This window comes from Anopheles gambiae, chromosome 3 (assembly GCF_943734735.2).
Source record: "Anopheles gambiae chromosome 3, idAnoGambNW_F1_1, whole genome shotgun sequence".
NCBI lineage: Eukaryota > Metazoa > Arthropoda > Insecta > Diptera > Culicidae > Anopheles > Anopheles gambiae.
In genome coordinates, this window is record NC_064602.1 from 41931140 (window position 1) to 41946252 (window position 15113).

General features: G+C 43.7%; 1 protein-coding gene across 10 annotated transcripts in view; it reads right to left on the minus strand.

Annotated features, from left to right (window-relative positions):
* Positions 1-15113, minus strand: part of LOC1279156 (aryl hydrocarbon receptor nuclear translocator homolog) — a 199886-nt gene that overhangs the window by 125341 nt on the left and 59432 nt on the right. The window contains exon 3 of one of the 10 annotated variants that reach the window (XM_061660570.1): positions 12671-12739. The exons of the other annotated variants lie outside the window; for them this stretch is intronic. Within the exon in view, the coding sequence (XP_061516554.1) occupies positions 12671-12675 (5 nt within the window). The 5' untranslated portion in view covers positions 12676-12739. The remainder of the gene's footprint in view (positions 1-12670; positions 12740-15113) is intronic. 10 annotated transcript variants of the gene reach the window in all.

Sequence of the window (15113 nt, forward strand, 5' to 3'; positions counted from 1 at the left end):
GTACACCAATTTATTTTTATGAACAAACAATCCACTCACTGCTCGTTCTCCTTGTCATGGTTGTTCATTGTATTAAGCAAGAAACAAGAGGCCGGTCAAGAATGGGCCGAGATTTGGGTAATTGATATGCGACACCGTCATCGCTACCCGTTGTGTTTTATAAAAGTAGTTTCTTTCCGAAGCTTGTTAACAAAGATGAAGCATTCAATTGGTACGGTTTTGGTAAAAGCAGATCGAAACAATGGCACCAGAAAAGTGGATTGAACCGTACACTCTATAATAATAAGCGAAACTGTATGTTCTACACCTGAATTAATTGGTTCTGGTTTTGTGTGAATACTATTCGTATACCTAACAAAGTCAACACATTCATAGGCGACAAGTGTCATGCGGCTTGTGATGAATCATTAAACTTCAGTTTTATTTGACTAAAGTGTAAACCATCAACAGCACAACAGTTGAGTTGAATTTACAGTCATACAGTCGAAAGTAAGGGAAGTTCAATGAAATACTAGACCCAAAATTGAATTGCTTGCCTGAGGAGGAGCTCGTAACACAATTTTCAGTGTGTGTATTTTCCCACCCAAACCAATCGAGCTGTGACGCTAAGGACATCTTAGAGACTAATATTAGATCCCATCGCTGTCCAGACCGTAATCAGACACTCCGGAATATATTTATTCTCCACCGCTGGACACACTACTGCTTCTGATGGTGGCTTTCTGACGTCATCAAATGACGTTATTATGTAGATTGAAATAAAAAGGAAGAGCAAGGGGACGACACGAAAGCTCTATTTAGGGAATAGGGACACTTTATATGATGATAAGAATTTACTTGGTAGTCATTCATGGAACTACTCCTGTGTTTCGATTAGAGCAACAGTGAGGAGGATTTGGAGGGTTTGTTCTGTTCTTATCAAGTTGTTAGATATGCTTCAAATATGGTAAATATCAACCCAAGCCATCGAATTTCTTTGGTTCATTCTTTGCAAATCAGTGCTTCTTATCCAAAATCCCCTACACCCCAATGAATTTATCCCAACGCCACCAAAAACCACAAAACCACTCCCGCCTGAAATCGGTACATGAACTTCGGAACATACAAACTGGGAAAAAGGGTGCAGAAAGGCAAACCAGTCGATTTGAATTTTATCGCAAACGACACCCACAATGGTGTAAGGTGAACATACACCCTCCCCTTACCACACAGTGTTGTTGACACTGGGAAAGCTAATTTTCCCTTCGTTGACGCAGAAAACACATGCACATACATACTTGCACCAGCTACGAGCAAATTTGGATAAGGTTTTAAATTTGCGATCCGATTACGGCCCGCACAGACCGACCACCGACCATAATCTCCCACCAGCACCAACCGACCGAGAGGTACATTCTCGTCAAAACCCCAAATACAGTAGCATATCTAATTATTTTATGCCATCCAAAGTGGCGAATTGTGGTGCGCTCTGCGCAAAACTGGTCCAACCCCGAAGGGTAGAGAGGTCCTTTGAAATGGGCAAATGAAATTAGCTTCAATTTGTAATTGAATATATTTCCTATTACGATAAACTTTACGTTTACCAGCTGATTTCGGCAATACGGCGGCGGTTTACTGGTTTGCCCACTACCGGGTCCCGGGACGCAGCGCCAAGGGCGTTTGAACCAAGATTAAGAAACGATTGTGGGAAAAAAGGCATCCACCCTTAACCATCCTCGGGTACTTTCACGAGTACTGCCTCGCAGGGGTGTGTGCGTCAGAGAGGACGACGCAGCAGAAAATGCTAAATACATATCCCGGCGGATTGGGGTGACGGGTCACCATCGTTACCGTTTAGGGACGAAATAGTTGCGCTTGCTCTTGGGGTGGTGGGTAGGCTGTGGTGGCGGTGAAAGGCAGCCTAATGAATGTGAAATTAGTTGATTGTTTCATTAGAAGTAGATGTTGGGCCTTATTAAGCATCGAGCAGAGAGGGTGTCCGTTTTGTGCAAGCGTTCGGTGAGGACATTATGCCCGAGGGAGTTTTGATATGCACGATTTAATTTAATTGACAAGCGTAGAATATTATCGTTCGTCGAATAATTCGTTAGATTTCGTAAATAACTCCACGGCTTTGGCGATATTCTAACGGACGTGTCTTGTAGACTGAAGCAATTCAACAAATAAAACAAACAAAAAATATCCTCGATTAAATCAAATTCCTCACGCAATGTGTTCCTTGAGACAATTAGCGTGAACAGTAGGCTTCATTGAAATTCAAACTTCATACTGAACGAGCTACGCATCTTGCCACTAACTATTTGACAGTGGTCAAGCATTAGAATAGATCAAGCATATACCACTAGATGACGAACGCATGGCTGTGTGGAGAGTGACATACCCGTTGCTTAAATGATTTGATCAAACCCCGCACGGCGACAAACTGCGTCGACGGAGAGAAAGCATCGGAAGCCTCTCGGGTCGAACCACAGAAGCATAAAGATCACCGTCAAATGATATGGCCGCGCCGACGCGTAAACAGTGGCGAACGTTGACAGAATACTTAAATCGATACACTCTCATCATGATCGTCACCGGCAACCGGCAGGCAAGCAGACGGATTAAGAAGAGGAAAGGATTACATACTTCCTCCCCGCTTCCCTTCTCCCTTGCGGTACTTACACATAGCCCGAAAATATTCAAAAATCCAGTGGCAAGCCAACAATTGAAACGAAAATAAAACAAAACGACCAACATTCCACCATCCTCAACATCTTGCTGCTTCTCGCATTGCTGCCCGCTCAACGAATTCGGCGGTTACTTGCCGAAAAATAAAACAAAGGCCCCATAAAACATCACTGCTCGCAGGGATAAGGCGTATACAGGCGTCGAAAGAGAGATTCCGGTTCGGGGTTTCAGGAGTACGTCTGGAGCCGACCACAGTTTGAAGGGTTTGAAAATACCCCTGCCAAAAAAAAGGGAAGAAATAAACTCAAAATAAACCAAACATTTAATGTCCTCCGCCTACGCTCGGGTCATGGGTTTTATGTGCCGCGCGCGCTACTTGATCATGAGCAGCGGTGGTGAATGTTGCAGCCGGAGCGGAATACAACGACAAAAAATCAGGGTTAACGCAGACACTAATTCATAAGCGTTAAGTATAACTAGTAGCATTTTGTCGTCGTCGGGTTGGATTTAAGATATCGTTCACTCGCTTACAGTTCAGAGAGCTCGTAAATCAACATCGTAAACTTTGCTGCGGCCCCCAACAGCTGAACGACAAGTGTGTTTGTGTGTGCAAGACTGTTATTACGGTTTGGTCAAGTGCAATTAAAGACCTTTACGTATTCACATCGTTACATCTTGTCGCTTCATGTTTTGCTGTGTTGTTGTGGTTGATTATACTACTTCTTTAAAGCTACGAGATTTTTTAAAACAAAGCTATTTCTTTCAGTAGACTCAAAATTGATTTACAGAGCACGATTCAAGCATAATGACAACATCTCTAATATGGTCTTCTATTCCTGCGTGAAACAGGTCATCATGATGAGTAGAAAATATTTCCCTAAAAAATAAAGAAGCTCCAACGAACGGTAAAGTAACCCCTCCGAAAAGCAATCAAATCGCATTTTCGATCAAAACACATACCATTTATTTACGCATTCGCTTATAATGTCCCATTTTCATTCCTCCCCACCCGCCTCCTGGTCATTGAAATCGACGTACCAGGCGTGGACGAGCACACAAACATTTCAACCACTTGAGCACATCAAACATACGTAAAAATCACTCACCACGGCCTCTGCCCAAGAGACGCGTTGTGGCCTACCTTCATCAATCGCTCACATCAAACATAGCGTCTGTGCCACTGCCAGCACCACCACACCACAGCGTACAACGGGGTGTTTGCCACTGCCACCCGCGCAAACGGACACCACCGTCGCGGTTTTTTTTTTGTAGTAAAGCGTAATGAAAATGTAGCCACTTTTAAGCCGGCACAAAAAGTGCACTTGCTTATGCATGTCACATATTGGCAATAAAAAAAGTTTTGTTTTTCCCTCTTCCTTTACTTTTATTTCCATTTGTTGCTCAGAGGATGGTGATTTCTCTCTATGCCCTGTGTTCCCGTGCGCGCCGCACATCCAGCCAGTGGCGAGTTCAAGCTCCCTGTTTCCCCGCGAGTGTGGCCCCCATGTCTAAATCACGCATTTCTCGGTCGATTCTCGGCGCTGGTTGTGAAGGCATTTTACAATTTGGTATTTGAAATTCAAATGATTCAAGAAATAAAACGCCTAGGAAAATCCGTTGCCATTTCCAGTGGCCAATGAATACTGTACGTATACACAGACATACACACATACACAAGGTGCGCAGAGAAAGGTGTGTATCTATCCTTCGATTTGTGACATTTGGTCCTTAGATGGAGATGGTTGCAGGTACTGGGGCCGAGTGTTGGTCCCATTTTGAATCAACACCGTGAATCAAGGGGCCGTATTTACATCCAAAATCTGTCCCCCCTGACAAACAAGGGACTTGTCCGGGCCGAACGTCAGTCCTCGGCTAATACGGTGTCTATTGTGCGAACGCACATGTCTGACCAATTTTATTGGAGCACACCCTTCTAGCGTTACGAACAACTGAACCGTTGAGCGTTCGGAAAGAGCATCGATCGATTTATTTACAAACACGTCTGCGCGATTTTGAACACCCGCTTGATGACATAATTGATGTACCCGTGTGGTTCTGTCTGTCCGGTTCGAAGGACCGCTGCTTGGATTCGAGAAATTTTATTCTCACTACAAGCAGACCTCAGTTGATTTGATTTTTGCAGAAATAATTTAAACAAAACAATGTTCTAGCAATATGCCATGTAACTGAACTTAAAATGAAATATGCTAATTTTCTACGGATAGTCTGTAAATTATTGAACAGAAAACGCATCCGCCCTATCCGCAGGTCCATCAAAGATGACACTCCGAAAAAACATGCCAGGGAGTCCCCAGTCGCTTACATTACCACACCTCCGGGCCCCTGTAACATGCGTCCAGCAGCGGTATGTGTGCCGGAGCTAAAACTGATTTTTTTTGTTGTTGCTCTTTACGTGGAAAAGAAGAGAAGAGCCATCCGGCGCGTCGCGCCACACAAAATCAGGATCGTGAAGCGTTACTTGCGTTACCTTTCCGTCGGATGGAATTAGTATTCCGACTCGGTACGAGCTTTCGGGTGCCCATTTGGATGAATCATGGTTATTCATGAGTTTCCGAGCATTGATGGTTTTCGGTACGGTACACACACACACACATACACACATACAAAGCGTCGCGTAATTTCCCTACCAAAGAAAGGGGGTGAACACATAGTAGGACACACAGCTGTAGACAGAGAGAAAAAGAGAGAGAACATGGAACAGGTGAGTACACAGGAGGGGCTCTCCCATCAGCCATCAGTAACCACCGCCCGGGCAACATATTGAAGTGTAGTTCAAATCGTACCGAACAAACCCCGGCCATTGGAGCTCCACCGAGCGAGTACCGCTAAGTGTGAGCCAGGGCGCACATTACCCACGACCCTCGACTGACTCTAGCGGCACCTTCCCACCGAGCTGTGAAGGAGTGAAGCCACAACAGCAGCACGCCAATAAAAATGCGTCGATGATTAGTCACGACTGTTAATTTTCATAGCAAAGCCCGAAACCGAAACTGAATCCTCCTACCATTGCATACGTCCCACCCCAAGCAAGCGTGGGATCGCCTAGTACATGGATGATTTGGTGTACCGTCCCATACTGCACATTGTAGGTAGCCCAGTCATTAAAAAGCAGTACTTTCCGATGCGGCAAGCATTTCGGATACACGCTGTGGAGTCAATTTTAAGAGGCCTAATCTAAAAATAGTTGGTAAGCAATAAAAACAAACAGACGGAACTTCTAATACACACCGCGTGACATTGTGTCCCATATTCATCCAGTCAAATCCATCGCTGGAGACCGTACAAGGATGGGGTTTCCTGGAGGAATGGATGGTGTCATTTTTTCCGGCGTTTCTACCGAACTATTCTCTGATGCTACCACTGTGCTCAATTTTATGTCCAGAGAGAAAGGCTATAAAAATTTCAAATCGACTCGTACCTATTTGCCGCGGCCATGACAGGACACACACACACTGTGCAATAGTTGTCGAGCAATGGCTGCAGCAGATAAATGAGGTTTATTGCTAAACCCTGTCTCCTGTAAAACGTCGGGTTGATTGCGGTCGATAATTTGATTTGCATGTTATATTTTGGCTCATCAAATTTAGAACTCACCTTACCCGTGTGCGCTATGACTCTCCGTTCCTCTTCGAACAACCTGTTCCTCCTCATTTCAACGCGCTCAATGTGAAATGAACACACAAACACACACGTGGAATGGGCCAAACTAACAGCCAATGCAATTTTGATATCGCGATTGTGCTCGCTAGCACTAATCGCCGGAGTCAACCATATGTCACCTGTCCTTTCTGTTGAACTACCCATGCGTCCCCCAGGTGGGACTGAATTGGAAGACTAAACAAAACAAAAAAAATGGTACAAAATGCTCCAAAAGTGTTAGTGCTGGTTCGGCGAGCGAATTAGAGCACTTTTTTCTCCTTTTCATCCTCTCCGGCTCGTCTCGGGCATTCTGGCGCCGAAAGTACCGGAGGTGTGATGGGGCCGTAAATACACAGGAGTAAATACGCGTATCCACCGCCGCACGCCAGCAGTAGCACGGAGGGGAAGCAAAGGGACAGTAGCAACGTTACCACACCTAATTTGCATATAATAATTATTCCAAATTGAAATATTTACATAGAAATCCAATAATTGAATATCCTGCCTCATTTACATATTCACCAGGGCGCTGGGCGGGATAGCGCTATATGTGCACGTGTACGTGTCTATGTGCATGTGCGTTATTCAATACATACTCACTCGCAGAACACAGAACGGGCGACTGCACACACACACAAAACGCACAATGTATGCTAGTGCATCGTTGCAGCGGGTGCAGTTCAGATAGATAGAGCATTAGCATGCTTCACAAGTTAACATTACGCCAAATAATGCTTGCCACCCATGTTAAGCAATATCCATGTGCATGTGTGCTTGTGTATGTTTTTTATAAGCATTTATTTCGTATCCTTTCAGAGACAATAACACAGTATCATCTTTACAGTGTTCCGTGTTATCACTACGATCTCCATTGAAATATTCCAAATTTTCCATTTCATTTACTTTTACTGTCCGTAATGCTTCGAAGATTATTATAAGTATAAGCCCTCCGTTCGCGGTGGTGTGTCATTTTAACGGGACTGTGAAAACCGGGAGAGCCTGGTGAATGTCGTACGTACATGCGTTCACCCGCGGTCGATGCGGTCCTTGATGGAAACGAAAAATGGTAATCATAAGTGGCGTCGATGAGACGATCAAGTGAGAGTGATCGCTGCTGCCTCGGGTCGACCGATTTGCGTGCTTTATTATTGTTATTAAAGCTTTATTGGTGCTTCTGTGCCACTGATCACTTTCAAAGGAGTGCAACAGTGCGGTGCAGTTTTCGTCAACACAGGCAGCGATGAGTTGCACAAAGTTTTGAGCAAATAATAATCAGAAAACTCAAAACCAAACTCACTTTTAAAGCATGCAAATCTTTAAATAGCAACAAAAAAAAACAAAACAATATAATTTGTTTTATCTTCCAATTTCACAACACATCATTTGGTACTTCGTTCCCACTGTAAACAGACCTGGGTGAGGCGGGCAACAGGGCAACCCGCCAAAACTAATTGCGGACAAGTGGTGCGCAAGCATGCGTTTACATGCACCACAAATACGGGTGTCGTTCCCGTTACGTGACATCAATCTTGCGCACCGGTCAAACAGTTGCCGTGGCTGTTTGCCGTTCTAGACTGTGTCCACAACACAATCCGCTGTACCTCTGCTGTATATATTGGAGCCAATGGTTTACATACAATAGTAATCAACATAATCATCCCTTATTATTTTAGGCACTTGCACAACAATCCATCCCGCCACCGTCCGGACCTCCCATCGAAACTGCTACCGAATAAATGCTACCGTGAACCCCGGCGCCTGAATTGCGGCGGACTGTGTTTGTGTACGTCGCACGAGCGCCTCCCTCTGACCAGTCAGTTTAGTGCACGTTATGACGTACTGTGTGTGTACTACAGCACGGCTGGGGAAAATATCCTTCCATTGCCCGCGGGACATTTTACATCCGAAATAATGACATGATGTTTCAATTCCCGCGTGTCACATACGGAGCGGCGTGTGAGCGAGAGAATGTGTGGCAGTAGTAAAGGGGAAAAAGCGAAAGGAAAAAGGTTGGAGTAGCAAATTGCATCCCTTTTGCAACGATGCAACGACAAGCACAGTACACAAGTGCAGTAGTACCCACACACATAGACACATGCATGGAATACTAACGGGTTTTCGAAAAAGGACATTTAATGCTACACCTCCTCAAATCATTTCCACCCGGAAAAGAGAGGGTACGAGCCGAATTTGCAATCCCGATGTGTCTGTGTGCCATTACAACCTCAAAATGAAGGGATTTCCCCGTGGAACGTTTCATAAAAAATACCCACGAGCACACGCCCTTTTCGGTGCACAATCTCGCTTCCGTGGCATTAAAATTACAATAACTTGTGATTGGGTAAATTAAATTCTCGCATCTTCATCAGGCCTTTCCGTTTTCAGCCGCCTCCCGTTCTACAGCGCATTCTCTGCCACCCCTTCCGAGCTATGGCTTTCGCATACATGGTCCTAAGGGGAGTTGAGGGGATCCCGACAACAAAAAAAGATTTAATTTTGGACCATAAATTTCGTTGCATTGTTTGCGTATTGATGCACCTCATCAGTGCGTGTTATAGCGCGGGGGGTTTGTTTCCATTTTCTCTCGCGCAGAACGCATCGAACTCCCATAAGACACACGCACACACCCACATACATGAACATATTTGCATTTTCAGCCGCCGGGCAGCATGCAGCAATCGACGCACCGTATTGTGCGCGATGATGGCGGACACCGGGTGCAATTGATGCTGGCCACCACGATGCATTGTTGGGTGCCATTGGAAGGCCCATGCACATAAAGTAAGGATGAAATATAAGGAGGGAACGAGATGGTTTGGGAAGATCGAATGCAAACTGCACATGCACAAACGTGCGTGCATTCATTTCCGCAGAAAAACGAACTTCAAGTTTGTCAAACGTGTACTATTGCATCGTCAAATCGCTTGTTTGGAGTTTGTCACCGAGTTGAATGACATTTTTCGGGGAATTCAATCGAATGTTGAACACACAGTTGAAAATAGCACTGTTTGTCGAAAATCAATCGTTTAGGTTCAAAAGTAAATTTTCACCTAATTTCAAAACTTGTTAAACATTACACCATCGCACGAGCTTTGTGTATCCAAGGCCTACAACCACCTTTTACTCCCACTTTTCAGCAAGGTCGTCGCAAGATACAAGACCAAGGATGGCACCTGAATGCACCCATCATTCGCTGTATCCATACACATACGCAAAAGGTAAGCCGAACCCAGACCCAGCAGGAGCTCCTTGCAAAACTCGCCGGCGATTAGCCAGCTTCGTGCCGGGCGCAATAAACTATCCCGGCATCGAACGGCACAGAAGAGAACCGATGAAACACACCCCCAAACCACCGGGGCCAGGTCCCAGCGGGAAGAATGTGGATATGCACAGCACAGCAAAACACGAAAATATCGCACAAAAAACAATGCACACGATATGATGGTTGTGTCTGTCTCGTGCTGTGTTGAGCATGGTTTTTCGGGATCATCTGTTGACCGATCGACATGCATTCCAATATTTCGATCGTGTTTTGCGAAACAAAAAAGGGAAAGAAGGAGCAACACAACACGTACACCAACATATTTCAGATGCGGTGGTGACTCAATTCGACAACGCCACAAATTTTGCAACAGCAGCAACAACATGAAAAAGGAACATTGATTTCTGGTTTTTTGCAAGTTGCACAAGAAAGGAGTTTAGAATTGTGTATACAAGGAATACGCGTGGAAGGGAAAATAATATGCAAAACTTCACTGTCTGTTGGCGCCATTTATCGACGCTGTTTGCAATCGATGCTGCATCGCGATAGGAATGTGATAGGTTGTTAATCGATTCGTCGAAGTAATCTGACTACTTGCCAGGCTTCTGGGCATTGGTGCTGTGCTCATTGGGGAGGCGTTGGAGAGAAATTATTCAAATTATGTTGCATTCCTGCTTGCGGTGTGGGCTAACATTGTGGTGGTAGGTAAGGCAAAACAATTCCGATACAACCGTCTAAAATATGATGATTATAAGGATACGAGAGATTATATCGAATTAAAATTATAACATTAGTCAAGCGAGTAATGAGCAACGTAAGTAATATTTTAGTACATCACAACGGTTTATGTTTAATGCTATTTAATGACAAAGTGTTAAGGATATTTGTTCACAAAATAAGCCATTTTCACTGCTCAAGCCATTTCTTTTATCGCAGGTTACAAGCACGAGGCATCTTCTACATTAGCTATAAAGTTGATATATGGAACTCATTATTTTCATCAAGATCTCTCCATTCCATTAAATCACCTCTCATATAACTTCAGGACAAAAGTGCACTTAAAATTAATGATGACTACAAATATGTCCTACCTTGCGAGATCTGAATCTCTTATCATTCTTGCCTGAATGTCTTGTCCTCTAAGTAGTGAATTTGGACGTTTTGTTCAACACGCTCTCCCCAACACCCTATCATATCGATGTCATCTTGGGAATTGAAAAAGAGGACCACAACACCTTTGTACCTATTTCCTGAAAGCAAACAACGATGTTCCCAAAATTGTCACTGCCCCTACCTGTCCCAGCTAACCACGTCTTTTCGACGCACCGTACTACAGTCATTTCACTTAAGATGTCGTACGATTCCCGCCATGATGAGTGGGATTAATTATTTGCCAGCACCATTACGAGCGCAGGATAATGAAACAGTTTCACCTCCTTGCAAGTTGCAGAACGACGTTCGCAATGTTTATCCTTTCAATTTAAAATCAAGCCATAGTAAGAAGCGCTTCCCGTGCCGTGTACCTTCCCCTCCGTGTGCTGGATCATTGCCTATACGTCATGGAATATTCTCACACTTCCTTCTTTGCTTAATTGTCGCCGCGGTAAAGACGAGGCAACACACCGAAGACACCGATCTGACGTGCTTGGTAGTGAAACTCGGGCGCACACGCACACAAACCCCGCCATCGAGTACCGGTGCACTATTTCTGGTCCGTGAACATTTTGAATATTAAATGGCTTCATTTGCGAGCCTCGCCAAATTTGCCTCATATGCATACATAATTACTCTTCATTGCCTCCCTCTTTCTTTCTGTCTTTGTCTGTCGGTTAGCAGTAGTGCACAAGCGTACTAGGGGATGTGTTCTGTGTTGGAGGACGGAACTGGCACATCATCCCTTTGCATCAACCGTTGCCGACGTTTTATGCTACGCAAATGAACCAACAAATTTCCTCGCAGCTGCCACTAAATACTTCCTCTTCAACCATTCCTGCTCGTCTGTACTCAATGGTACAAGATAGCATTTTGCTAAAGCACACAGAACCAGAATAAGAACATTGTGCGAGTGGATTGAGCTTCAGCAAGAAATGGAATAAATTCTCACAAGAACAGTAACAACACTTCCAAGAATGCACCAGAACTCACACACTCTTCCTCTTGGTAAATGATAATTATTGATTCAGTTAGTAAAATAAATAACACCCTTAAGCGTATTGTTGCACGGGAATCTAGCAATCATTGGTGGCTGGCGTAGTAAGAGCACCTTCAGGGGAGCCTGCTGGTGACAAAAATGATGATATGCACCTTCCCGAATTAAAGAATGTACGCATTAAACGCTGGTTATAAAATTAGCCACACATCAGTATGGGGCAGTGCCCCAAGGGTGATAAGCTTACGGCGCAATGCGACGAGCAGCAGCTGCAGCTTATTTATTCAATGTCCATTATAAGACGATATATTACCCCCTTTGCGAGTATCGGTTACGGACACGGGCTGGAAAGCACACGTGAGAAACAAACAAAAAAAGAAGCCAAGAAGCCAAGTTAATCGACCCACAGTCAACAGTTAGCGCTGCCCCCAAACGTGTGTCTAATAAAGTTCAACGGGCAAACATGTTTTGGTGTTTGCAACATTGTAAGTGAGATAATTTTATCCCACCCAGTACGTACACAAAACACACGCCACAACACGGCCTCACCTGCAACTTGCCTGAATAAAGTTATTTTTGGACACTGCTTGGGAAAAGAAAATTGTCCGAAAATTATGCCTCCCGTCGAGCCGAAAGAGGAAAAGGACAAGACACAACTTTTTGCATTAATTATTCAGCCAATTCCTGGTTGAAGGTAAATTCTCTAGTGAGTTGTTATTAATAGAGCGATAGTTCAGAATAGAGGGCTTAAAAATAACCACCAAAGAATTGCTTCCACAGGCTCTGTTGTCCGTTTATTGAGAGGAACCCAATCTATTTTGGAACTCATCCGTTCTTAAGCTGTAAGTTTGAGTAAAAACAATTCTAAATATATTCTACGATGTGCTACGGCAAACCAGGATAATAAATCATAATGAAAAAACAAAACATACCACATTGTTGCTCCGTGTTTTTGCTTTTTTTGTGTTACTCAAGCCTGGGATAAATTTGGCTAAACGTACCTGAAATCAAAAATAGAAAATAATTATTTATAACAAGTTATAACCAATCGTTTACATATGTATATACAGTAAATCAATTTCGGAAGAAAACTAAACCACATCTTTCATCGTAAACAGTGGGAAAACAATTATCGGCTTTGGAACATCCACCTCGCGCCACACTGTTACCAATGTACAAAGCGTTTGTTTCTAGCGCGACCAACTACCTTGAAAGAGGAAACACTTTCCTCCTACGGGACACGCAATCTGGCTTGGCAGGTCTTACTCCATAAGGAGTGTGCTGCTGCTACTACGCTTCCGCGTGTAATAATTGACCACTTGTTGTAAAAGCAAACTCCTAGGGCGTCCCTCTTCCTTCGCCGTTGTGTGCTGGGGACTCTCGGCTCGCGAACTAAGGCCTCTATACAATGCATACGCTACGAGTGAAAACAACCCAGCCAAGCATTCCCCAATAGTGGGAGACGGTGGGACGTATTGCGTATGAAGGCCTTTTTGACATGGAACTGTTTTACTTGCGAAAAGCCTAGGGCTTAACTATGTTTCGGACGTCTCCAATGCTCTCTCCTAGCCATTCATGCGTCCGTGTAATGGAAGCTTAAATGCGTTCACAGTGTACCGAACTACTCACATCCCGAGACGCTAGCCAGAAACGAACCACATCAGTGTGTGTGTGTGTGTGTATATGTGCCTGACTAGCGTCAATTGATATGCAAATGCTTAGTTCCGTAATTTATGTACTCGTAAGCCAGTGACCGGGCCACAGCCGACAGCAGTTCGGTAGGGGCGACCAGTGCAGCGTTTCGCCATCCCTGGACCATTCAACACGCAACAGGACCATCGAGAGGAACCCGAATACCCGTAAAAAGGATTTAAAAACTACGCTCGTTTGTAATCGTCACCCTGTGTTACCTTAGGGTACCTTTTTTTCTAGCCTTTGGTCTATTGAAAACTTCTTAGAGAAATATGTGCATGAGTGTTTTTTTGGTTCTCCTGCACCACCGTCCTCCTGCATGTGAGCGTGTCATTCCGTGTGTGACTGCGCATTAATGAGCAATAGGCTTGGGCCGAGAGGCTTTGGTTCGGGCGTACATTAAACGGCAAAAGATGGAATATCTATTCAAAGTGCAGGCAGGCCTACACACGGGTTGTGCGCAACCCGAGCAGATGGAATCGCTGATTTATTATCGGCGTTCGATCGTTGCATGCCAGCATAAAATGCGATCTGATACGCCAGATGAGCAGGCAAGCGGCACAAACGGGGAGAATGTAAAAATTGTATTACAAAACTCAATTCACATACGGGTCTGATAATTATGTACATTATCTTAAGCAACAACAAAAACAAAGTCTGAAATAACCTAAAAATAATAAAACACTTTTTCACTACTCTTCGCATTACACGTGCCATGCTTCCGACGGACTCAACGGAAGAAAATCACACTAGCTAATGGGAGAATTAAGGGCGCAAAGCGAAAGAACGGAAAACGGGTCGAACGAGGAGCGCGGGTAAACCGGGCGCCCCCAACACACTCACACACACATGCACGGTGAAGTTTTGGCGCGAATTTCGCATGGAAAATGCAGAAACTGTTTTGCGCCTGTGTTGAGCGTGAGCCGGTGGGCGGGGCTTAATGCAACATGGTAGTACAACTTTTCTCACTCTCCCTCTCCATTTGTGTGAGCGGGGTTTTTTTTATATTTATTTCGCCGCACAATGGGCACGCCCCGTTCGAACGATCGAATAAAAAAGTGGCATTTTACTTTTTGATGAAGTGTCTTTGTAATTGAAATTATTTATTGTTTTTATTTGAGCAAAAAAAAGTCACAGTAGTGTATTGCATGATTTAATGCTTTTTTCTATATTTTAACGCGCGAATGTATATTCAATATTGAAATTCTTGATCAAAAACGATAATTTAAGAGCTAGAAAATTAGACTAAAATATGTTGTAAAAGATAATCTTTTTCTGGAAGTTATCAAAACGTTTGTTTTAATTTTTTACGAAAATAAACTACAAACACTACAAAAAACTATCAAGTGTAGTTTCTTGTTAAATTTTCATTTGATTTTATTTTCAGACGTGTCGCTAGTTCTATATGAGTAAGTATTAATTACGTGTACATGTGATTTTAGTCACTATATTAACTATTTAATATGATTCTGACTGAATAGAACTTTTTTAACGTTTTTGAATGACTGTTCAAAGTTAAACAGACAAGTAATTTCATTTCACAGTTTCTGTGGAAAATAAGAAAAATTTGCTCGAAACCTAAATTTGGCAAATGTCAAAAGAGAGACGATTTTGCATCTGCATTGGTTGAAAATCGACTAAGTAAAATGGGCAAAAAGGATATAGCTTATAATAGTAAGTTAT